The sequence below is a fragment of the Pagrus pagrus genome (assembly GCF_965226575.1).
Source record: "Pagrus pagrus genome assembly, chromosome: 4".
Taxonomy (NCBI): Eukaryota; Metazoa; Chordata; class Actinopteri; order Spariformes; family Sparidae; genus Pagrus; species Pagrus pagrus.
This window is the reverse complement of record NC_140188.1, coordinates 8,191,766-8,218,502: the sequence shown is the minus strand read 5'-3', so window position 1 is coordinate 8,218,502 and position 26,737 is coordinate 8,191,766. Positions and strand designations below refer to the sequence as shown.

The window sequence follows — 26,737 nt, the reverse complement described above, 5'->3', positions numbered from 1 at the left end:
TTTTCACAGAAGTAGAAGACCATCACAGTTGGCAATCTTGCCGTTTATTTCGGACATCTGGCAGAAGATTTGACAGTACAGTCAGTTTCGGTTCCTCACACACACACACATACACATACACGTCAGGACGACAGCAAGGTCCGACTGCTCAATTAGTTTAAAAATGAACACAAAATAACATACAAAGCGTACCTGGCAGAAGAATTGACAGTACAGTCAGTTTCGGTTCCTCACACACACACACATACACGTCTGAAAAATGTAAAATGAAAAGAAAGTGCACGTTAGCTAACAATGTGTAGCACTAGCCATTTCATAAACCAAAATAAGAGAAAACACCGTCAACATTTTTGTGAAGAAGGACGTGCTCAACCGTTCTGGAGCTATATGTTTAAAAAAATACAACTTAAACCACCCCTTAGTATACTAGTTAAAGTAATTAGTATGAGACAATGGCGGAGCTCATTATTCGTGCACCTACCAGGACGACAGCAAGGTCCGACTGCTGCTACCCCCCCAGAATGCACAACCATAATCCACCGGGGTGCTGCATTTAATTACTATAGGACAATTAAGTCTCAGTGTTGTGTGATGAGTTTTGTTTTATGGCAAGTGGAATCACACTAATTCCTAACTCTGCTACACGTGTTTCCTGTGTTTACCCGTTAACCTAAACATGTACACACTGACTGTTTATAATCATATGGATGCTGTCATAATGTGCTGTGATTGAGATCCTGACCCACCAAACATCCTGGAAAGTGACAAAGTTACATTTTTCTCTAAATTACATAATAATATAATTGCCATCAGTAAATTGGATGCTGTCTGACTCTTTCACTCGTGGAGAGGCAGGCTGTTTTCTGGGGGAAAGTTCACCGAGGTCTCGGTGGAGGGCTGACCGTCGCGGTGATTTTTTTCACCGGGACAAACACTTGGTGAGTTACAGTTTTTTGCCGGAGACAGACGCTGTTTTTTGGGCAGAAATGTGATGAAGAGTCGGTCGGACAGACACATATAACTGCGGTATTTTTTTTCCTCATATAAGTTGCCAAAGACATGACCAGTTACTACGTTACTGTTGTTTGGTCCTGTAACGTTGCTTTGTGGGACATTTCTCTATATTTTGTTGAGGGATGGACCTGTTTAGTTATCAGACAGTGAACACCATCAGACCGACACGCCCTCGCTCCTTGCTGCCGGCTTATCCATTCACACTGGTTCGGTTCGCCAATTATGCGCCTCTGATACTACCTCCGAAGATGCATCAGAGGCGAAGCGAAATTTCACCCCTCGCCGCATCTGAAACTTTCACACAGAGGCGGATGCGGAGAATTGGCGCAGGATCCCCACATGCAAACGGCAGTGTGAATTAGGCTTCTGACACTGAAACTGAAAATGTCTCTTACCTCTTGCTGACACCATACAGTCACGTTGCACTAATGAGAGACATGTGATTACATATCTCTTTCAATTTGTTGTCACTTATGGTTCCGTCTGTCTCGTTTTCATGTTGTCTATTTATTGTTTATTGGCAATAAAACTCTTTCTGATTCTGATTCTGAATAGAAAATAAAAGTCACAGTGCAGTTCAAAGCCTTAAAATTGCTTCAGTGAAAAGCAGTGGCAAACAGAAAGGTCTTCAGTCTTGATTTAAAAGAGGTGAGAGTTGGAGCAGATGTTGGATAACACATCTCCTGTACCTGGTACGGTTGCACTGACCGCTTGTCTAATTTTCTGAATTTTGTCAGTGAAGAAGGATGCAAATTCATTACAGGCCCTGGTAGATAGATGTTCGGAGGCTACTGGCAGAGGAGGGTTTGTTAGCCTGTCGACAGTAGCAAACAGGGCACGTGCATTATTATTGTTTTTGGTGATAATGTCTGAAAAGAAGGACTGCCTTGACTTTTTCAGTTCTAAATTAAAAAAATGCAAAGTCTCTCTTTATAAATGTCAAAATGAACCTGGAGATTTGTTTTTCGCTACCTGCGCTCTGCTTTTCAGCATTCCTTTATTTCAATTTTGCGTGGCATTTCTCCAAGGAGATTTTTTCTTATCAGAGACCACCTTCACTTTAGTGGGTGCAATGGCATCAATAACATTTGTAACTTTAGAACTGAAATGATCTACAAGGTCATTGACCTGGAGAGGGGAGGTGTGGAAGAGAAAGCCTCAATGAATATGTCACTGGTGTTTTCAGTGATGTAGCGCTTTGAGACGACCTCAGTTTGAACATTTGCGTACACAGATATATCACTCTTATAAAGAAAGCACAGTAATGATCAGAGAGAGCAGCATCAGATACAAGAACCTTAGAAATGTTCAGACCCTTGGCGATAACCAAGTCTAGGATGTGGCCCCTGTTGTGTGTGGGCTGCGTCACATGCTGAGTGAGTCCAAAGTTACTAAAGACGCAACACAATTCTTTAGTCCATCTGTCCTCAGGTTTGTAGACATGGATGTTATAGTCACCAATGTTGGGACCGTCCACATGGTTCTGACGTCGGATCGGATCAACGACCCTTATGTCCTGTAGGTAGCACCTGCTTGTCACAGCCCCCCCAGGTTTGAAACTCCCATCTCCCATTGTCTGCGAGCGCACCTGAACGCGTCAGTTTCCAGCTGCAGTCGGAGGAGATAAACAGCGGCAGACTCTTTTCAACGCAGTCCCAGAGTTACGTGTTGCTGGAAGCATCGGCTTTCGCCTACGCAACTATTACTCAGAAGGGGCCTACAGATGTCTAGACTTATTTTTCCCGCCTAGGCCGCAGTCTTTCATCTCGCCGGACAAGCCAAAACTGCGCCGTGTTCACCAAACACGCTCCGGATCCTGAAAAGATGCTGTGCAACCAGCCTCTCTTTACCTGCCTGCAGAAGGAGGATAATTCTATTTTTTCTCAGAAAACGCCCGCTTTTGCCCTTTTTCTTATTGCCCGTCGACTATGCTGTCTCAACAGCCAACGCAGAAACTGCAACCCGCCTTTAATCCACGCCGAGGAAGCGAGCTGGATTAAGGAAGACAAGGCTACAGTGAGGCTTATTTAGTGTCTGGGCAGATACTAGAAGTTAGCGTGTATTGTATGCTAGTGAGCTACATTGTTCTTGTGAGTTTTGTGGACCGCCGTGTCCCTCTTTTTATTGCTGTTTGTTTTACGTGGTAAAACATGTTGGTTGCTTTCCCTCTTCGCTCATTACGAGCTGATTTGAGCCCCTCCACGCCGTGGAGCGGGAGTGTTAGCCTAGCCGCCGCTAAGGGCGTTGGCCCTTCGTCTTTGTCTTGCTCTCTCTCTCTTTACACATTAGGGGTTACGCGCACACACGTAATCTTATGGGCGACCTGTAGTATTATTGATTTAATCAATTTGCTAACAATAATAATAATAATAATAATAATAATGTCTATTATATTGTACATAGCAGTTTTCTGTGATTATTTTGTGATGGTCAGTGCTTGGATTCATTTCCTTCAGGGTTCCTTTAATTGTAAATATTTAACAAATATTTACATTTAAAGTGAACCCTTCTTTGAGACTAATTTTGGTCTGGTTATTGGTCCCTGATTTCAGGGTGGTGCCCCGTTTTTAACAATTTGAAAATTAATTTTATTAATTTTTATTTTATTAATTTTGATAATTATTTTCAATAATTATTAATTCCTAATAATCACACCTACCCTACCAGCCATTCCCAACACCAACAATTAACACACAATCAAAGTCAGTGCAGATAAGAGACAGTAACTCAACAGGGTCATCAAAAAAATCTGTACAGTATTTAGGTGGCTTGTAGATTTTTAGACATATAGCCCAGGAAGATGAGTTTAACTGAAGAGCCACATATTCAAAAGAAACAACATTTCCATAAAACATTTGCTTTCATTTGAGTTACTCATTAAACAGAAAACACCTCCACCTTTTTTATGCATTCTAGTCTCACTTATGAAAGAGAAGTTTGGAGGGCTTAATTCAATGTGAACAGCTGCACTGTTATCTTGGTCTAACTAGGTTTCAGTTGAAAACATAAAATTCAAGATTGTGTTTGATGATAAAATCATGTATTAAAAAAGATTTTCCTGCCAGAGACCTGGGGCCTCATGTATCAATGTTGCGTACGCACAAAAAAGTGGCGTACGTCATTTTCCACGCCAACGTTCAGATGTATCAAAAGTGAAATGACCGTGGAAATGTGCGGTGCCCCACGGCAGCTTCATGGCTGGCGTACGCACGTTTCTACAGCTATTGTTCCTTTGGCGACACTCTGAGGTGATGCTGTGAAACTGTTAATTATGTCTAAACAATTTGTCCTCAGAGTAATGTGTGCACATTACATCAGAGAGACGGACAATTAACACACGCGTTTTCAATCATATGGATCATAAATGACAAAAGCATGCGCAAAGTGATGAAAAAATGCCATTAACAACGGCAGCCTTGGCCTTGTTAGAAGACATCGCAAATGGTAATATCAGACATGAGAGGGTGTTTAGAGAACGGGAAGATCTGTTGGCAAATGACGACAACTGGCTCATGAGTCGTTTTAGGTTGCCGAGGCCAGTGTTACTGGAGCTGTGCGCAGAGCTGCGGCCGGCCCTAGAACGAAACACAGCCAGGAGCCAGGGTTGTCCGTGCCCACACAGGTGTGGGATCATAAGAATGTCATCCCGGTACATCAAATTCCCATACAATGCTGTTGAACAGGCCAACATTAAAGCGCAATGTGCAGCAAAAGCCGGTTTCCCTGCACACATGTTGATATAAAAGCGCCATCAAAGGAATAATTTGTTTTTGTCAACAGGAAACATTTTCATTCAATTAATGTTCAAATATGTGATGCGCAAATGCAGCTCACCAACATCGTGGCAAGGTGGCCTGGTTCAACATGACTCGTTCATTCTTACCAATAGCATGGTTGGTAACAGGCTGGAGGCTGGCACGGTGCGCGATGGGTGGCTTCTCGGTGACTAAATCCGTTTAATTGCGCCCCGAATGTAAACCAGCACAATGCCTTTGGGCACGTGCATTCAAATATGTGCATTTGTTTTTCCCTGGTGAAAATAGAGCGGCAGAGCTATCTAACAAGCCCTTTATTGTCTCCTTGTGTTCAGTATTTGTGTCATTAAACGTGTGCGTAAAGTTGGAAATGTCACACTGCAGTAGCCACGACGCACTTCTGCAGTCATTAATATAAGTGTGATCCATCTCGTCAATCCTTGTAATGAAGTTGTTTTGTCCTTCTGTTTGTTTCCCACTAACGGTGGCACTTATATTATAAAATAAATATATAAATATATATTATTCCTTTTGAAAAAAGTAATAGTGATTCAATCACGCGGTGCATGAACAAAGGAAACGAAATCTATTTCACATGCTATTGGGCAGAAATCCTCCGCTTCACCTCCACCGCCACGTCGGACCATTTTTTATTTTTAATTTCAGTGAGTGTGCGCTGCTCCGACCCCACAGCGTTCATTGCCTCACACACACGCTCCCACTCACATTTCTTTTTTTTTTTTCTTTCTTTTTTGGTATTTATCCCTGGCGAGAGGCGACCAAATAATACAGATCTTCGCATCTCGACTTTTTTTAATAGCGTTTCGAGCTCAGACTCGGTGAAGTTGCGCTTCTTCCCTTTACTCATGGTGTAAATCTGATGGTGCAGAGAGGGGAATCCCCGCCTATTTAAATTGATTTGCATATTTAAATGAGGGCGTGGACAGGGAGGAGTTTCTTACGTCTACATGTGCGCTCAATTCCACGTTGATTGGGATGTACAAAGGAAAAGTGCTTGGATCGTCGCGTACGCACACTTTGATACATCTGATTTTTTTTGTGCGTATGACAGTTTCTGGATTCTAGCGTACGCCATGTTTCAGTAGGAAATCCACGCAAGTCTTAGTACATGAGGCCCCTGATGTTTTATAGACCTAAGTTTAGAGAGTCAAAACCAACTGAACAATTTTTTGTGACAGTTTGTGGCTGACGAGGAATGGGAGCTAAATTTAAAGGTATAGTTGGTAATGTTGGAGAGCTAGCAAGATTTGAAAATGGCACCTCGTCTAAGCTCCACCCCCTTCTCCCCCTCCCGTCAGTGCTCCGTCCAAAGCCCCGCCCCCACAAACTTGAACGCGCATCAGACAGTCTGTCAGCAGGGCAGAGGAGAGCCATTAGCATTGGGCTAATACAAGCTACAAAAGTAGCTAAGTTGGCTAACGTTACATATTTCATGAAAATAACAAATCCCCCCGAAGCAAAACAACTAATTACCTGTCCAACAGAAAGACAGCAACCTCTGCATCACTTCTGGAAGTGCTACTTTTGGCTGCATTTTCTCTGCCATTGTTCTCTCTTGCTAAGTCTGCTTCTTCTTCTTCTGTTGTTTTATGGCTGTTGGCAAACAACTTTTAGGTGTGCATTACCGCCACCTTCTGACCTGGAGTGTGGATCTCCTGCTAACTCCATATGGAGTGTGCTGAATATATCCGGCAACGGTGACACGTGATGAGTGCGCGCAGGGAGGGGGGGGGGCGGAGGGGGGTGCAGGCAGGACGAGACATGAAGGCATCTGATTGGTTCTTTTCACTTGGACCGAGAGGGAGGGATTGGTCAGAGTTTTTACAGGCCTGCAGCTGCCACCGAGGTCTGATTTATTTCGTTCCTTTTTCTGAACACATTATGTATGGACTACTCTCAGGGTGGAAAGACCATTTCACCCAGTATAACAAAAAGTGTTTCTGAACAGGATTACCAACTACCAACGATCTACTAAGATCCCAAATTGCTTGTACTAATCTGCGTGGGCAATCCAGAAATTTGCGCGTGGGGTTGAACCGCGGTTTGCGGGCGATTTACTAAGAGTGATTGCGTTAATGACAACAGGTGCAAACCTGTTGGAGATACGACTATTTAAATGAGGGTTTAGCGTGTTTCATGGTTTTCAGCATGGCGAGTTTGAGAGAGCGAAAGCGCAAAGTGAAATTGGACCCTTTGGAATTAGAAGTGTTGGTAGAGGAAGCGAATAAACATTTCAATGAGCTGCAGCAAAGGAATCACACGCCGTGTAGGAGAAAATCGGTGAAAAAATTAATGCTGTTGGAAAAAACAGGTGAACAGTGGATGAAGTGAAAAGTAGATACCAAGACATCAGAAGAAGAACAAAAGAAAAATTGGCGTATAATAATATAAATATAGTAATAATAGTAAACTTGCAAGGAGTTTAGTTATTGCAGGTATTACGTGACTCCTTCTCGTAGCTGGCTCCAAATCCAGTTGTTCCTCCAACAGCTCCAAAATGGCAAGGCTGGATAGGCAATATGTTCTAATGATAGTTTCCTCATTCATCCCAAAAATGTTCACACGAGGGTGAAAAATGCGTTCTCGGCATCTCTTTCCATTGTTTCGGCGACTCCTTCTTGCAACAATAACGGCAGACATGTGTGCGCAATTACGCATACAAACCGTTTGCACCTCCCTTTGAGACGTGGTAAATATAGACGCAGTTTCTATGAGCAAAATTGCTTTCCGGTTTGATAAATCACTTTGCGTGTGACATTTCGATGATGGTTGCTTCAAGCATGGCGGTGGGAAGGGGGCTGGGTGGTGAGGGAGATTTAGGGGAGAGAATGGGGTTGGGTTTGGGGTGGTGAAGAGTGGAAGTTCCATCTTGTTGAGACTGGAGGGCACTCCTCTTTGGGGGAAAAAGATGGCAGCGGTCAGGGCTGGTCCGAGGCATAAGCAAACTAAGCGGCTGCTTGGGGCCCCCTGGTGGCCAATCGAGATTTTTTTTTTTTTTTTTTTTACATATCAAATAAATTAAACAAGTGACATAATTGAATGAATGAATGAATAATTCAAGACAAGATGATTCTGATTTCATGATCAATATATCTGCCTACAATTGCTGTCTGCCAGCATTTGAGTAATGCGCATAAATTGCATAGACAATTCGCGCGCATAGACACTGCATCAAGTTCAATCGTCTTATTAGAGTCAGTTGGAAGAGACGGTAATGTTAAGCCATGTCACAAAAAAGGACGTATCCCTCTGGTGCCGAAAAGAGAGAGAAGAACAGGACAGAGGAGGAGAAAAAAAGAGCAAGACAAAGGTATGTTTGCATGATTATTTACAGTATGTTTTGTCAGTATGTTTTGTACTCACTTGAGGTAGCAGCTCTAGCTATGATAGCAGTTAGTTAGATAGCTGGCTAGTTAACGTCATGATCTTATATAAGCCATCACGAGAGCTACATCCCCGCCATCAACAGTGAAATGTCTCCCATGAATATACATTTATCTAGGTGGATTTAAGATGTCAAGGATATTGGGAGTGTTTAGGATGTTCAATCAAGCATGTACCTCCCTATGTGCTAGCTCTAGCTGGGCTTATGTTGTAAACTAAAGTTAGCTGACTGAGGTGGACATTAGCACTAGCTACATGAAAACATAGCTGAAGGCAAATTTACCACATCTCAGAGGGATTGTTTCTGATTTCACACCTGAAAGCGTTGATAGTTTATTACTAACGTTCAACACGCACAGGAATGCAAGCTGGCATCCCTTACACCTAGTCAGGTTAAGTTCACCTTCGGGTGTTTCCTCCAACTTAAAACGATATCTCATGGATGAAGACTCACTGCACATACTCGCAATCAGACTTACCACTATGTATCATTATACACATTATAATGTGTAACTTTTTGGTTTCGCTGCTGTCCATGGCTGTTTCCTCCTTGGTACGGGGGTTGAGGATGCACTCCTTTCAGATGATAGTGCAGGCCAACCAGTCGCATCACAAATCTCAGGGCGCTGGGCTCTGCCTGTTACTCGTTTTCCCATATCCGAGGTGAAGGATTTATCTTTAGGCTTTGCGCCAAGAGTGTTCCAGCAAGAAAGAATATTCCTGGGTTTATTATCCGGTCCACAGTACTCCTCTTTCATTGTAGCATTGTTGGGGCTAATTAGCCGTTTGTTAGCAGGCTCTTGTCTGCTGTTCTGATTCCATAGAAGAGTAGTTTCGTTCCCACATAGTCCATTCACTTCCACATTTACTTCTTTACTATTTGGTGGATATTAAACATCTGAACTACACATGGCATATAGGATACAGTATTAACACCAACAAGTAGAGTCCCAGTCATTGTTAGACTGACACTGGTGGTGCAGAGTATGTCAACAACAGCAAGGTTGCAAATCAGAAGAAACGTTGGTTTGTGCAGTCTCTTGTCATTAAAAATGACAACAGTGTTTTCGATATTGGCTAGAACAGCTACAATAAATGTAATCAATATAAACAAACTGACTACAAAAGGCCTTTGGGTTGTTTCAAAACCACCTGGAATAAATTCTGTGCCTTTGATTGAAGTGTTGTGTGAAGGCATACTTAACAAAAGATCAAGATGAACAAAATGCAGTTGATGAAACAACTCCTTTCAAAGCCAGATCTTTCAACATATTGTAAATCATTATCAACTGTATACAAAAATCACTGAGCTCTATCGAACTTCTTTCACAGCAACTAACGACAGAGTTAACTAACAATAGAGTTTACCAGACAGCCGGTCAGGATTTAGGGTTTTAAGGCTCACCAGGACAGAAACTTTTCATTGGGCGGACCCATCGTCCAATCACATTGGATATTGAGACCAGTTGATGATAGACAGACAGACACTTTATTGATCCCAAGGTCAATTTAGGCACTAAGAAACTTATATAACAATACAATAATAAATGAAAATAAAAACAAGAATATAAGAATGAGCTGCTATTGTAATGTGCAAAGCGAGATAGTTGACATGTAAGGTGAATAACAGTGCAGGTACTGCAAAATTAGGGTGATTAAACTGTAAAAACAGTGCTAGAATGAGTTTTACTTTGGATGATATACATTTAATGCAAACTGAAGATAAATGTATGAACAGATTCAAAAGCAGCTTGTGCAGAGGGCTTACATCAGTCAATGACAGTCCAAGTTAGGTTTGTAACAGACAAAGAGCTGGTCTGTTGTCCAGCAGGCCTCTCCCAGGGGTGTCCTCAAAAGATGCAATTGCAGAGAACCAGATCATTCACCACCCATCCTTCCCCGGGGATGAGGCCTCTTCCACCTGGAAGAGGCACTGTGGCCACTGATGCATCTTCACTCAAGGGGGGATTGTCTCAAAAGCCAAAAAAGTTCTCTATCAAAGCTTGTGCTTGTTGGTCATGTAACCAGTAATTCATTATGCATCAGTGATACCTTTCTGTAAGTTGCAGAAGTTTCTAATCTTCTAGCCTTGTTCAGAACCTGTCACAGCATGTTTTCAACAATTGGTCTGGTACACCCTGGACGCAGTCTGTCAAAGGGGTAACACAACTACATTCCACTTCATTCAACATCTGCTGGACTATGCTCAGGATGTTTTTATGAGTCTGTGGTGGCCAGTGCTATACTATATGCTGCTGTGTGCTGGGGCAGCAGGCTGAGGGTAGTGGACGCAAAAAGGTTGAACAGACTGATGTGCAAGGCCGGTGATGTTGTCGGAGGGGAGCTGGACTCTCCGACGGTGGTGTCAGAGAGGAGGATGCTGTCCAAGTTGCGTGTAATCTTGGACAATGGCTCTCATCCACTCCATGACGTGGTGGTCAGCCACAGGAGTACATTCAGCACTAGACTGATCCCACCAAGATGCACCACAGAGCGCCACAGGAAATAATTTCTGCCTGTGGCTATTAATCTGTTTAATTCCTTGCTCTGAGTGTGGCATTATTGCTCTGTATAAATGTACATTTCTTGTATTTTTGTTTTGTTTTTGTTGATATTGATATTATTTTTATTATTTCCACATATTCTGATCTTTGTATGGGAGCAGCAACACTTTCCCTTCATGGATAATAAAGTATTTCTGATTTCTGATGAAATACAAAAAAAATAATCAATAACTGGCAAGTTAAAATCGGTTGGTGTGTGATCAATTTCAGTGTGCAATCAATATGCAATTAGCTTATGTTGAAGGACTTTAACAATAATTTTATTATTCAATATTTTATTAGCAATAATTCTGACTCTGGATTGTCATTAAAATAAATGATTTAAAATAATGAAAATGCAAGTTATACCATTCCAGTCCAAGGTGGACTCCTTCAAATGCCTTGAGCCTCAATCCAAAACCCAAAAATATTAATTTTATGGCACAGAAAAGGATCAAATTATCCACTAATGATTAATTATGAATGATGAATAATCATTATCGATTTTAATCAACTCGTCATTGCAGCTCTAATATGTTGAGATTTTTCTGAGACATGCATCTGATGTGCGTGTGAATTTTCCATCTACAATAATGATATATCATAGACATCATTGGCACACAGTTTATTGACATAAAGTTTAACAAACAGTCACACAAATGTATGGATGAATTTTAGCACAACACTTTAAAGAACACTACAGGAGGCAACATTTTAAAGAACAAAAATTCACAGTTCACAACAACACACTAAGCTATGTCAACCCTTTTGAAAATGGTCCAAACTCTATTTCTAATTTCTTTTGTCCTTAAACTGTAGATGAAAGGATTCACTGCAGGTGGGCCAATGTAGGACCAGATTGTTAAGCCATGGCTTTGCTCATGAGTTAATTGCACACCCATTCTGGTCAAGACAATGCGGATAAACAGTGGAAAGTAAAAACACACTACCACGATCAAGTGACTCAAACAAGTGCTGCCCATTTTTCTTTTTTCTTCTGATGAGGATAATTTCACAAAATATGCAATGAAAAAGTATGACAGAGCAATAAGAGAGAAAGTGAAAAATAAGAGAAAGAATGATATGACAGTTATTATATTGAAATAGTAACCGAGGTCAGCACAAGTAGTTCTCAGTACAGCAGCATAGTCACAGAAACCGTATACCAGCCTTGTGTGGCAGTGAGGGAGAGGGAGCACAGTCGCAGGCATTACAGCCATTAAACCACAGGCAGCAATCCACAGCATATATACAAGTATAATGGTGCGCACGTTTGTTAAATAACTGTTGTACTGAAAAGGACAGCTGACAGCAATCAATCGATCGAATGCCATTACTGCTAAAGCAAACATCTCCATCGACACTCCCACATGCATATTAAACATCTGAACTATACATAGCACATAGGATATAGTATTAACACCAGCAACTAGAGTCCTAATCATTGTTAGACTGACACTGGTGGTGCAGAGAATGTCAACAACAGCAAGGTTGCAAATCAAAAGAAACATCGGTTTGTGCAGTTTCTTGTCATAAATAATGACAACAATGTTTACCATATTGGCTAGAACACCTACAATAAATGTAATCAATATAAACACACCGACTACAAAAGGCCTTTGGGTTGTTTCAAAACCACCTACAATAAATGCTGTGACTTTGATTGAAGCGTTGTGTGAAGGCATACTTAACAAAAGATCAAGATGAACAAAATGTAGTTGATGAAACAACTCCTTTCAAAGCCAGATCTTTCAACATATTGTAAATCATTATCAACTGTATACAAAAATCACTGAGCTCTATCAAACTTCTTTCACAGCAACTAACAACAGAGTTAACTAACAACAGAGTTTACCAGACAGCCGGTCAGGATTTAGGGTTTTAAGGCTCACCAGGACAGAAACTTTTCATTGGGCGGACCCATCGTCCAATCACATTGGATATTGAGACCAGTTGATGATAGACAGACAGACACTTTATTGATCCCAAGGTCAATTTAGGCACTAAGAAACTTATATAACAATACAATAATAAATGAAAATAAAAACAAGAATATAAGAATAAAAACACAGAAATGAAATAATCATTGAGCCACCAGATCTGAGCTGCTATTGTAATGTGCAAAGCAAGATAGTTGACATGTAAGATGAATAACAGTGCAGGTACTGCAAAATTAAGGTGATTAAACTGTAAAAACAGTGCTAGAATGAGTTTTACTTTGGATGATATACATTTAATGCAAATTGAAGATATATGTATGAACAGATTCAAAAGCAGCTTGGGCAGAGGGCTTACATCAGTCAATGACAGTCCAAGTTAGGTTTGTAACAGACAAAGAGAGATGGTCTGTTGTCCAGCAGGCCTCTCCCAGGGGTGTCCTCAAAAGATGCAATTGTAGAGAACCCAGATCATTCACCACCCATCCTTCCCCGAGGATGAGGCCTCTTCCACCTGGAAGAGGCACTGTGGCCAGTGATGCATCTTCGCTCAAGGGGGGATTGTCTCAAAAGCCAATGTTATAGCCTTGAAAAGTGTTAAACTTTTCCTTTACACATGAAGGTATGGTCAAAAAAGTTATCTATCAAAGCTTGTGCTTGTTGGTCATGTAACCAGTAATTCATTATGCATCAGTGATACCTTTCTGTAAGTTGCAGAAGTTTCTAATCTTCTAGCCTTGTTCAGAATCTGTCACAGCATGTTTTCAACAAGTGGTCCGGTACAACCTGGACAGGACGCAGACTGTCAAAGGGGTAACACAACTACATTCCACTTTATTCAACATCTGTCGGACCATGCTCAGGATGTTTTATGAGTCTGTGGTGGCCAGTGCTATACTATATGCTGTTGTGTGCTGGGGAAGCAGGTTGAGGGTAGCGGACGCAAAAAGGTTGAACAGGGTGATCCGCAAGGCCGGTGATGTTGTCGGAGGGGAGCTGGACTCTCCGACGGTGGTGTCAGAGAGGAGGATGCTGTCCAAGTTACATGTAATCTTGGACAATGGCTCTCATCCACTCCATGCCGTGGTGGTCAGTCACAGGGGTACATTCAGCACTAGAGTGATCCCACCAAGATGCACCACAGAGCGCCACAGGAAATCATTTCTGCCTGTTGTCACAGTCTGGCTCATGAACTGGACAAGATAGGAGGACACATGAGGGGTTGTGGAATAACATTGAATAATTTATTTACAGAATAGACGATGTATAAAATTGTAGATCTACAAACTAAGCAAAATGAGGCATAATACAAATAATCAAGAAGCCCCCAGCCAGCATCTGGCCTGCAGTCAGGCAGGCACCAAGCGGGATGCAGGCATCAGGGTAGAGAGAGGGAGAAGACTGGCAGCTCCTCAGATTTAAACAGTTAGGCTACACCGGGTCCTTGGTGCAACCCAATCAGCAGCCAGCTCTGCTTCCTCTCTGGACTCGGCCTGAAACTAGAACAACAGAGAGACACCTAGTGCCCTGGTGGAAAACAGCACAACATGGGAATCTTCATTAGACCAACTCATAAAAAAGTCAAAGTTCTCATGAGTTAACATTTACTGGTCATCCTAACCATCAACAAATTGATGCCACGACCAAACATCCAACCTGACATTTTAAGCTACAGATTCCCATCAATCCGCAATACAACATAATAAATTCGACTTCTTCACAATTAACCCTGAGCCATTACCACCACCGCAATAAATCATCATAAGTGCAGTACTATTTATCATGCTAACAGGTATGCTAGGGAAAGTATGTACACCAATGCATCGTACATGTATGGACATGTGTGCAGGTGTGCTTATACATATGTGACACAGCTGGAGTGAAGAAACACTAGTAGATTACTAGTGTTCTGTATAGACCACTAGAGGAGCACCGGAGTCGACATAGACTTCAAAGTGTTGTAGTGCCCACACCAGGGCCAGTGCTTCCTTCTCGATTACAGAGTAACTCAACTGGTAAGTGTTGAATTTTCGTGAGAAGTAGCTCACAGAACGCTGAACATCATTACTGTCAGATTGAACCAACACAGCACCGGCTCCACGATCACTCGCATCCACCTGCAGTTCAAATGGACTCTCCAAACAGGGAGCTGCAAGAACAGGGGCTGCACACAGGAGACTTTTAACATTGTTAAATGCCTGTTGGCAAAAAGTTGATCAGATATATTTGGCTTTGGCCTTTAACAGGTCTGTCAGAGGTGCCACCACTGCAGACAAGTTTCTACAGAAACTGCGGTAGTATCTGACCAGACCTAGAAAACGCATTAGATCTTTCTTAGTTGCCGGTACAGGGTACCGCTCTATCGCAGCAACCTTCTCCTGTACCGGACGAACCTGGCCTTGACCAACTTGATTTGTTACACTGTTAACCTTTCGATAATCAGTACAAAACCTGGGGCTGTTGTCAGCTTTATCCACGATTAAACATGGCGAAGCCCAGCCAGATGATGGAGGCTGGGCAATGTCATTGTCAAGGATTTCCCTAACCTCAGACTCCATTACTTGTCGCTTCTTTTCTGACACTCTGTAAAAACGTTGCCGGATAGGCTCAGCCTCCCCAACGTCAATATCGTGATCTATGAGTGTTGTGCGTGAAGGAACATCATTAAACAGACACAGATATCCTCTGATGAGAGCAGACAGTTCAGCAGAGCGCTCAGGAGACAAATGCCCACACACAGACTCAAGATTAGACAGGGTTTCAGAGTTCTTAAGCCGACCCCGCAATCAACATTCATCCGGAGGCAGCACCCCGTCATCATCCGGTACAACCACATCACCAGACAAATACCCTCTCACGGTATCAGCCATTAGCGCAGGACTAGGACTTGGCTGCACACTCCCCCCTGCCACAGAAGAATGTGCCCCCTGGGAGAAATAGGGTTTATTGGCACACTTGAGTTTTCCGTCTACGCCCTGGAGTCTCAATCAAGTAGTTCAAATCAGACAGTTTACGGAGCACAGTGAAAGGACCAAGAAACTTCGCCTGAAACGGGGAACTAACAACAGGAAGCAGCGCAAGAACCTGGTCACCAGAACTAAATTGACGGACCTCAGCTTTTCGGTCATATAGTCGTTTCATCTTGACCTGAGAGTAGACTAACAATTTCCTAGCCTTCTCCCCAGCCATGTACAACCGATGCCGGAAACCATTAACATAGTCTATGATATTCTGTGGCGGCTCAGGGAGCCCTACAGAATCACAGAGCAAGTCTAACGGCCCACGCACAGTATGCCCAAACACCAATTCGTTTGGGCTAAAGCCTGTGCTCTCCTGGACAACCTCTCTTGCGGCCAACAGGAGCCAGGGTAACCCCTCCTCCCAGTCACCTCCCAGTTGAACACAAAAGCTGCGCAACAAAGCCTTCAAGGTCTGGTGAAAACGCTCCAAAGCGCCTTGACTCTCTGTATTGTACGCAGAGGATTGACTTTGTTGGACACGGAGTTGTTGCAACACCTGCGAAAACATCTTGGAAGAGAAGTTCGAGCCACGGTCACTCTGTATAACCTTTGGAATACCAAAGATGGAAATAAATTGTGTGAGGGCCTTAACCACAGACTTGGTCTTAATGACTCGCAAGGGATAGGCAGCAGGATACCTCGTATTCTGACACATCACAGTCAGCAAATACTTACTGCCTGAATTAGAACAAGGCAATGGGCCAACACAATCTATTATCAGGTGATCAAAAGGCTGGGCAATAGCTGGAATAGGAGAAAGCGGACATCTGAACTACACATGGCATATAGGATACAGTATTAACACCAGCAAGTAGAGTCCCAATCATTGTTAGACTGACACTGGTGATGCACAGTATGTCAACAACAGCAAGGTTGCAAATCAGAAGAAACATCGGTTTGTGCAGTCTCTTGTCATTAAAAATGACAACAATGTTTACCATATTGGCTAGAACAGCTACAATGAATGTAATCAATATAAACACACCACCAAGGCCTTTGGGTTGTTTCAAAACCATCTAGAATAAATGCTGTGACTTTGATTGAAGCGTTGTGTGAAGGCATACTTAATAAAAGATCAAGATGAACAAAATGCAGTTGTTGAAACAACTCCTTACAGAGAAAGATCTTCACATTCAGTCACATTGGATATTGAGACCAGTTGATTATAGACGGACACTTTATTGATCCCAAGGTAAATTTAGGCATTAAGGAAGCTTATATGACACATACAATACAAACACACCAATACACACAATAATAAATGAAAATAAAAACAAGAATATAAGAATAAAACCATAGAAGTGAAATAATCATTGAGCCACCAGATCTGAGTTGTTATTGTAATGTGCAAAGCGAGATAGTTGACATGTAAGGTGAATAACAGTGCAGCTACTGCAAAATTAAGGTGATTAAACTGTAAAAACAGTGCTAGAATGAGTATTACTTTGGATGATATGAATTGAATGCAAATTGAAGACATATGTATGAACACATTTAAAAGCGACTTCTGCAGAGGGCTTACATCAGTAAATGACAGTCCAAGTTAGGTTTGTAACAGACAGAGAGCTGGTCTGTTGTCCAGTAGGCCTCTCCCAGGGGTGTCCTCAAAAGATGCAATTGCAGAGAACCAGATCGTTCACCACCCATCTTTCCTCGGGGGTGAGTCCTCTTCCACCTGGACTCTCTGTAGGAGTGGCGGCAGGAAGGTGAAGGCTGGGAAGGCATTCCAGAGGCACTGCGGCCACTGATGCATCTTCACTCAAGGGGGGTTGTCTCAAAAGTCAATATTATAGCCTTGAAAAATGTTAAACTTTTCTTTTAAACATGAAGGTATGGTCAAAAAAGTTCTAAGCTTGTGCTTGTTGGTCATTTAACCAGTAATTCATTATGCATCAGAGATATCTTTCTCTGAGTTGCAGAAGTTTTTCAATCTTCTAGCCCTGTTCAGAACCTGTCCCAGCATGCTTTGAGCAAGTGGTCCGGTACAACCTGGACAGGATGCAGACTGTCAAACGGGTACACACAACTACATCCTACTTCATTCACATCAATGGTCAATTTAGCATTTCCAGTTGACCTTAACTAAGTCTTTGGGCTATTCCGGCACCTAGAGGACACCCATGCTGACACGGGAAAAACACAAGACTGAGTTAGGAGTAATACAAAAATAATCAATATCTGGCAAGTTAAAAATGGTTGGTGTGTGATCAATTTCAGTGTGCAACCAATATGCAATTAGCTTATGTTGAAGGGCTTTAACTAACAATTATTTTATGTCCAATAGTTTATTAGCAATAATTCTGACTCTGGATTGTCATTTAAAAAAAATAATTTAAAATTATAAAAATGCAACTTATACCTTTCCAGTCCAAGGTGGATTTCCCCAAATCCCTTGAGCCTCAATTCAAAACCTAAAAAATATCATTTTATGGCAAAGAAAAGGATCAGATTGTCCATTAAGTATAACATATAGAATAATAATTAATTATGAATGATTAATAATTATTATCTATTTTAATCAACTCATCATTGCAGCTCTAATATGTTGAGAATTTTCTGAGACATGCATCTGATGTGTGTATGAATTTTCTGTCTGCAATGATGATATCATCGAAATCATTGGCACACAGTTTATTGACATAAAATTTAACAAACAGTTAAATGTATAGATGAATTGTAGAACGATACTATAAAGACCACAAAAGAATGCAACATTTTAAAGAACGTAAATTCACAGTTCACAACATACTAAGATATGTCAACTCTTTTGAAAATGTTCCAAACCCTATATCTGATTTCTTTTGTCCTTAAACTGTAGATGAAAGGATTCACTGCAGGTGGGCCGATGTGGGACCAGATTGTTAATCCATGGCGTTGCTCATGAGTTAATGACACACTCATTCTGGTCAAGACAATCCGGATAAACAGTGGAAGGTAAAAACACACTACCACGATTAAGTGACTCAAACAAGTGCTGCCCATTTTTCTTTTTTCTTCTGATGAGGATAATTTCACAAAATATGCAATGAAAAAGTATGACAGAACAATAAGAGAAAAAGTGAAAAATAAGAGAAAGAATGATATGACAGTTATTATATTGAAATAGTAACCAAGGTCAGCGCAAGTAGTTCTGAGTATGGCAGCGTAGTCACAGAAACTGTATATCAGCTTTGTGTGGCAGTGAGGGAGAGGGAGCACAGTCGCAGGCATTACAGCCACGAAACCACAGGCAGCAATCCACAGCATATATACAAGTAGAATGGTGCGCACGTTTGTTAAATAACTGCTGTACTGAAAAGGACAGCTGACAGCAATCAATCGATCGAATGCCATAACTGCTAAAGCAAACATCTCCATCGACCCTCCCACATGCATAATAAACATCTGAACTACACATGGCACATAAGACACAGTATTAACACCAGCAAGTAGAGTCCCAATCATTGCTGGACTGACACTGGTGATGCACAGTATGTCAACAACAGCAAGGTTGCAAATCAGAAGAAACATCGGTTTGTGCAGTCCTTTGTCATTAAAAATGATAACAATGTTTACCATATTGGCTAGAACAGCTACAATAAATGTAATCAATATAAACACACCGACTACAAAAGGCCTTTGGGTTGTTTCAAAACCACCTAGAATAAATGCTGTGACTTTGATAGAAGCGTTGTGTGAAGGCATACTTAACAAAAGATCAAGATGAACAAAATGCAGTTGATGAAACGACTCCTTACAAACCCAGATCTTTCACCACATTGTAAATCATTATCAACTGTTTACAAAAATCACCGAGCTCTGACAAACTGCTTTCACAACAACTAACAACAGAGTTAACTAACAACAGAGTTCACCAGACAGCCGGTCAGGATTTAGGGTTTTAAGGCTCACCAGGACAGAAACTTTTCATTGGGCGGACCCATCGTCCAATCACATTGGATATTGAGACCAGTTGATGATAGACAGACAGACACTTTATTGATCCCAAGGTAATTTAGGCATTAAGAAGCTTATATGGCACATACAATACAAAAACACCCATACACACAATAATAAATGGAAATAAAGACAAGAATATAAGAATAAAAACACAGAATTGAAATAATCATTGAGCCACCAGATGTGAGCTGTTACTGTAATGTACAAAGCGAGATAGTTGACATGTAAGGTGAATAACAGTGCAGGTACTGCAAAATTAAGGTGATTAAACTGTAAAAACATTGCTAGAATGAGTTTTACTTTGGATGATATCAATTAAATGCAATTGAAGATATATGTATGAACAGATTCAAACGCAGCTTGTGCAGAGGGCTTACATCAGTCAATGACAGTCCAAGTTAGGTTTGTAACAGACAAAGAGCTGGTCTGTTGTCCAGCAGGCCTCTCCCAGGGGTGTCCTCAAAAGATGCAATTGCAGAGAACCAGATCGTTCACCACCCATCCTTCCCTGGGGGTGAGGCCTCTTCCACCTGGACTCTCTGTAGGAGTGGCGGCAGGAAGGTGAAGGCAGGGGAGGCATTCCAGAGGCACTGCGGCCACTGATGCATCTTCGCTCAAGGGGGGATTGTCTCAAAAGCCAATATTATAGCCTTGGAAAGTGTTAAACTTTCCCTTTAAACATGAAGGTATGGTCAAAAAAGTTCTCTGTCAAAGCTTGTGCTTGTTGGTCATGTAACCAGTAATTCATTATGCATCAGTGATATCTTTCTCTAAGTTGCAGAAGTTTCTAATCTTCTAGCCCTGTTCAGAACCTGTCCCAGCATGCTTTTGAGCAAGTGGTCCGTTACAACCTGGACAGGACGTAGACTGTCAAAGGGGTACACACAACTGCATCCCACATCATTCACATCAATGGTCAATTTAGCATTTCCAGTTGACCTTAATGAAGTCTTTGGGCTATTCCAGCACCTAGAGGACACCCATGCTGACACGGTAAAGATGAACAAACTGGACAAAGAAAATTTAGGTTAACGCAAGACTGAATTAGAAGAAATACAAAAAAAATCGATAACTGGCAAGTTAAAAATGGTTGGTGTGTGACCAATTTCAGTGTGCAACCAATATGCAATTAGCTCAAGTTGAAGGGCTTTAACCAACAATTATTTTATGTTCAATAGTTTATTTGCAATAATTCTGACTCTGGATTGTCATTAAAATAAATGATTCAAAATAAAAAAAAGTGCAAGTTATACCTTTCCAGTCCAAGGTGGATTCCCCCAAATGCCTTGAACCTCAATCCAAAACCCAAAACCTTCATTTAATGGCACAGAAATGGATCAAATTATCCATTAAGGATGGCATATAGAATAATGATTAATTATGAATGATTAATAATTATTAACAATTTTAATCAACTCATCATTGCAGCTCTAATATGTTGAGATTTTTCTGAGACATGCATCTGATGTGCCTATGAATTTTCTGTCTACAATAATAATATATCATAGACATCATTGGCACACAGTTTATTGACATAAAGTTTAAAGTGTAACTAAACCCCTAGGTTTTGGCTGAGGTGCATCTAGGCTTGAAACTAAAAAAATGCCTTGATTGTGGGCGGGGCTCCAGTAGCAGTTAAGACACGTCCAGTCACTCTGTGCAGCCTCCAACAGAGCGGAGTGGTTTGGGGGTTTAGTTACACTTTAACAAACAGTTACACAAATGTATGGATGAATTTTAGCACAGCACTTTAAAGAACACTACAGGAGGCAACATTTTAAAGAACGTAAATTTACAGTTCACAACAACACACTAAGATATGTCTACTCTTTTGAAAATGTTCGAAACTCTATTTCTAATTTCTTTTGTCCTTAAACTGTAGATGAAAGGATTCACTGCAGGTGGGCCAGTGTAGGACCAGATTGTTAATCCATGGCGTTGCTCATGAGTTAATGACACACCCATTCTGGTCAAGACAATGCGGATAAACAGTGGAAGGTAAAAACACACTACCACGATCAAGTGACTCAAACAAGTGCTGCCCATTTTTCTTTTTTCTTTTGATGAGGATAATTTCACAAAATATGCAATGAAAAAGTATGACAGAGCAATAAGAGAGAAAGTGAAAAATAAGAGAAAGAATGATATGACAGTTATTATATTGAAATAGTAATCAAGGTCAGCGCAAGTAGTTCTCAGTACAGCAGCGTAGTCACAGAAACTGTATATCAGCTTTGTGTGGCAGTGAGGGAGAGGGAGCACAGTCGCAGGCATTACAGCCACGAAACCACAGGCAGCAATCCACAGCATATATACAAGTAGAATGGTGCGCACGTTTGTTAAATAACTGTTGTACTGAAAAGGACAGCTGACAGCAATCAATCGATCGAATGCCATAACTGCTAAAGCAAACATCTCCATCACCCCTCCCACATGCATAATAAACATCTGAACTACACATGGCATATAGGATACAGTATTAACACCAGCAAGTAGAGTCCCAATCATTGTTAGACTGACACTGGTGGTGCAGAGTATGTCAACAACAGCAAGGTTGCAAATCAGAAGAAACATCGGTTTGTGCAGTTTCTTGTCATTAATAATGACAACAATGTTTACCATATTGGCAAGAACAGCTACAATAAATGTAATCAATATAAACACACCGACTACAAAAGGCCTTTGGGTTGTTTCAAAACCACCTAGAATAAATGCTGTGACTTTGATTGAAGCGTTGTGTGAAGGCATACTTAACAAAAGATCAAGATGAACAAAATGCAGTTGATGAAACAACTCCTTACAAACCCAGATCTTTCAACCTATTGCAAATCATTTTCAACTGTTTACAAAAGTCACTGAGCCCTATCAAACTTCTTTCATAACAACTAACGACAGAGTTAACTAACAATAGAGTTCACCAGACAGTTCATCAGGATTTATGGTTTTAAGGCTCACCAGGACAGAAACTTTTCATTGGGCAGACCCATCGTCCAATCACATTGGATATTGAGACCAGTTGATGATAGACAGACAGACACTTTATTGATCCCAAGGTCAATTTAGGCATTAAGAAGCTTATATGGCACATACAGTACAAAAACACCAATACATACAATAATAAATGAAAATAAAAACATAGAATTGAAATGACAGTTGGGCCACCAGAACTGAGCTGTTATTGTAATGTACAAAGGGAGACAGTTGAAATGTAAGGTGAATAACAGTGAAGGTACTGCAAAATTAAGGTCATTAAAATGCAAAAACGGTGCTAGAATGAGTATTACTTTGTGTAGCAGAACAGAGCCTTGTTGTGTTCTGCTCTGGTTTGCATGGTCCTGAGTGTTTTTGCTCTCAATTGCTGTTGCCGTAGCATACCTAATTTTTGGTGCGCCCGTTGCTGTAGCAGGTGCCGTGGACCTTCTCCCCCTCCTCAGCCATGACGCTCACCGATCGCAGCTGGTATTCGCTCAGTGGTGGAATAGCACCTGAAGGCTCTCATCTGCTCCCCCTCCCCAGGCTCATAACCACGGCCGGATTGGGACCGCGGGTCTGTGTTCAGCAGCCAGAAGTGTAGCAGCTACTCTGGCTCACCTGTAACTATGCTGCTGCTTTGCCTACCGCTACTTTGCTCACCGTGGCTTTGCCTACTGTTACTTTGCTCACCCTGGCTTTGCCTACTGTTACTTTGCTCACTGTGGCTTTTGCTTGATGACGGATTGCTCATCTAGTCCCTAGATATTTTAGTTTTGGCCATTTTAGTATAGTGATGCCAGTGGGGCTTAACTCCATTTTGTTTTGTTTAATTTTTAACTGGCTTGCTGCCTTTAACCCCATTTAATATTGTTCTGTGTAATTGAGTCTGTATATTTCCTTAATCTTATTCAGTTTGTTTTTGTTTTCTTATTTACCCATACCTAGCTGCTTAGTCCCCAACCATTAATCTGGTTTTGTGTTTATTCTGTTAACTGCATCTTATTTCTTTCGTTATTTTTGCAGCAGTTAGTTAATGTAATACAGTGTTTTGTTTATTTGTATGAATGATGTCCCACTAATTTGTATTTTGTTCCCTTCTGTTTTAGAAGTTGAGAGCCTAAAGTGGTGGGAGTTGGTGTCCTCCGGTGGTGGTCTCCCCTTCCGTGTGCTGTGCTGTGCTGTCAACCCTGGGTGTGATCCTTCACATGTGTGTGTGGGATGTGTGTGCACGTGTAATTGGGGTGACCCTCTCCTGGATACTTCACTCCTGGTGGCTCACCTCTCCACTGGAAAGCCTCAGCTTAAGCCTCAGGGAATGAGGCCTCTTCCACCTGGACTCTCTCTGAGAGTGGCAGCAGGAAGGTGAAGGCAGGGAAGGCATTCCAGAGGCACTGTGGCAACTAATGCATTTTCGCTCAAGGGGGGATTGTCTCAAAAGCCAATATGATAGCCTTGAAAAGTGTTAAACTTTTCTTTTAGACATGAAGGTATGGTCAAAAAAGTTCTAAGCTTGTGCTTGTTGGTCATGTAACCAGTAATTCATTATGCATCAGTGATATCTTTCTCTAAGTTGCAGAAGTTTCTAATCTTCTAGCCCTGTTCAGAACCTGTCCCAGCCTGCTTTGAGCAAGTGGTCTGGTACAACCTGGACAGGACGCAGTCTGTCAAAGGGGTAACACAGCTATATTCCACTTCATTCAACATCTGCCGGACCATGCTCAGGATGTTTTATGAGTCTGTGGTGGCCAGTGCTATACTATATGCTGTTGTGTGCTGGGGAAGCAGGCTGAGGGTAGCGGACGCAAAAAGGTTGAACAGAGTGATCCGCAAGGCCAGTGACGTTGTAGGAGTGGAGCTGGACTCTCTGACGGTGGTGTTAGAGAGGAGGATGCTGTCCAAGTTACATGTAATCTTGGACAATGGCTCTCATCCACTCCATGACGTGGTGGTCAGCCACAAGAGTACATTCAGCACTAGACTGATCCCACCAAGATGCACCACAGAGCGCCACAGGAAATCATTTCTGCCTGTGGCTATCAATCTGCTTAATTCCTCGCTCTGAGTGTGGCATTATTGCTCTGTATATATGTACATTTCTTGTATTTTTGTTTTTGTTTTTGTTGATATTGATATTATTATTATTACTATTATTATTTTTTCTGCATATTTTGAACTTTGAATGGGAGCAGCTGTAACACAAACAATTTCCCCTGGGGGATAATAAAGTATTTCTGATTCAGAATCACATTAATGGTCAATTTAGCATTTCCAGTTGACCTTAAGTCTTTGGGCTATTCTAGCACCTGGAGGACACCCATGCTTGACACAGGAAAAATGAGCAAACTGGACAAAGAAATTTTAAATTAGCACAAAATTGAGGTAGAAGAAATACAAAAAAATAATCAATAACTGGCAAGTTAAAAATGGTTGGTGTGTGATCAATTTCAGTGTGCAACCAATATGCAATTAGCTTTTGTTGAAGGGCTTTAACCAACAATTATTTTATTATTTAATATTTTATGAGCAATAATTCTGACTCTGGATTGTCATTAAAATAAATGATTTAAAATAATGAAAATGCAAGTTATACCTTTCCAGTCCAAACCCAAAATGTTCATTTTATGGCACAGAAAAGGATCAAATTATCCATTAAGGATGACATATAGAATAGTGATTAATTATGAATGATGAATAATTATTATAACAAACAGTTACACAAATGTATGGATGAATTTTAGCAATTTAAACACTTTAAAGAACACTACAGGAGGCAACATTTTAAAGAACATAAATTTACAGTTCACAACAACACACTAAGATATGTCAACTCTTTTGAAAATGTTCCAAACCCTATATCTAATTTCTTTTGTCCTTAAACTGTAGACGAAAGGATTCACTGAAGGTGGGCCGATGTAAGACCAGACTGATAAGCCATTGCGTTGCTCATGAGTTAATGACACACCCATTCTGGTCAAGACAATGCGGATGAACAGTGGAAGGTAAAAACACACTACCACGATCAAGTGACTCAAACAAGTGCTGCCCATTTTTCTTTTTTCTTCTGATGAGGATAATTTCACAAAATATGCAATGAAAAAGTATGACAAAGCAATAAGAGAGAAAGTGAAAAATAAGAGAAAGAATGATATGACAGTTATTATATTGAAATAGTAACCGAGGTCAGCGCAAGTAGTTCTCAGTATAGCAGCGTAGTCACAGAAACTGTATACCAGCTTTGTGTGGCAGTGAGGGAGAGGGAGCACAGTTGCAGGCATTACAGCCACAAAACCACAGGCAGCAATCCACAGCATATATACAAGTAGAATGGTGCGCACGTTTGTTAAATAACTGTTGTACTGAAAAGGACAGCTGACAGCAATCAATCGATCGAATGCCATTACTGCTAAAGCAAACATCTCCATCACCCCTCCCACATGGTGAGTAAACATTTCCACTACACATGGCACATAGGATATAGTATTAACACCAGCAAGAAGAGTCCCAATCATTGTTGGACTGACACTGGTGATGCACAGTATGTCAACAACAGCAAGGTTGCAAATCAGAAGAAACATCGGTTTGTGCAGTCTCTTGTCATTACAAATGACAACAATGTTTACCATATTGGCTAGAACAGCTACAATAAATGTAATCAACATAAACACACCGACTACAAAAGGCCTTTGGGTTGTTTCAAAACCACCCAGAATAAATGCTGTGACTTTGATTGAAGCGTTGTGTGAAGGCATACTTAACAAAAGATCAAGATGAACAAAATGCAGTTGATGAAAAAGGTAGTTGATGAAAAAACTCCTTTCAAAGCAAGTGTACCAGACATCTGGTCAGGATTTATGGTTTTAAGGCTCACCAGGACAGAAACCTTCCATTGGGTGGACCCATCATCCAATCACATTGGATATTGAGATCAGCTGATTATAGACAGACAGACACTTTAATAATCCCAAGGTAACTTTAGGCGTTAAGGAGCTTATATGGCACATACAGCACAAAACAGCAATACACACAATAATACATTGAAATAAAAAGAAGAATAAAGCAATAAAAACACAGAATTGAAATGATCATTGAGCCACCAGATCTGAAAAAACAAAACAAAAAAACTAACCACTACTACACTACAGCAATCTACA

The 26,737-nt window shown here is 41.2% G+C and overlaps 4 protein-coding genes across 4 annotated transcripts; all 4 read right to left on the bottom strand.

The window, feature by feature from the left end:
• Positions 1-11,466: 11,466 nt before the first annotated feature.
• On the bottom strand, positions 11,467-12,402 carry LOC311255741 (olfactory receptor 13G1-like; the record flags this gene model as incomplete). The annotated part of the gene is made up of 1 exon (XM_084350390.1): positions 11,467-12,402. One exon carries the CDS (start codon positions 12,400-12,402, stop codon positions 11,467-11,469), a length of 936 nt encoding a protein of 311 aa, XP_084206516.1.
• Positions 12,403-13,748: 1,346 nt separating this feature from the next.
• LOC311255740 (olfactory receptor 13G1-like) lies at positions 13,749-19,358 on the bottom strand (the record flags this gene model as incomplete). Its single annotated transcript, XM_084350389.1, has 2 exons — positions 13,749-13,847; positions 18,507-19,358. 2 exons carry the CDS (start codon positions 19,356-19,358, stop codon positions 13,749-13,751), a joined length of 951 nt encoding a protein of 316 aa, XP_084206515.1.
• Positions 19,359-21,425: 2,067 nt separating this feature from the next.
• On the bottom strand, positions 21,426-22,361 carry LOC311255739 (olfactory receptor 13G1-like; the record flags this gene model as incomplete). Its single annotated transcript, XM_084350388.1, has 1 exon — positions 21,426-22,361. The coding sequence occupies one exon, from the start codon at positions 22,359-22,361 to the stop codon at positions 21,426-21,428; it is 936 nt and encodes a 311-aa protein (XP_084206514.1).
• A 2,516-nt stretch (positions 22,362-24,877) lies between these two features.
• LOC311255738 (olfactory receptor 4D1-like) lies at positions 24,878-26,335 on the bottom strand (the record flags this gene model as incomplete). Its single annotated transcript, XM_084350387.1, has 2 exons — positions 24,878-24,889; positions 25,484-26,335. The coding sequence occupies 2 exons, from the start codon at positions 26,333-26,335 to the stop codon at positions 24,878-24,880; spliced, it is 864 nt and encodes a 287-aa protein (XP_084206513.1).
• Between the last annotated feature and the right edge of the window lie 402 nt (positions 26,336-26,737).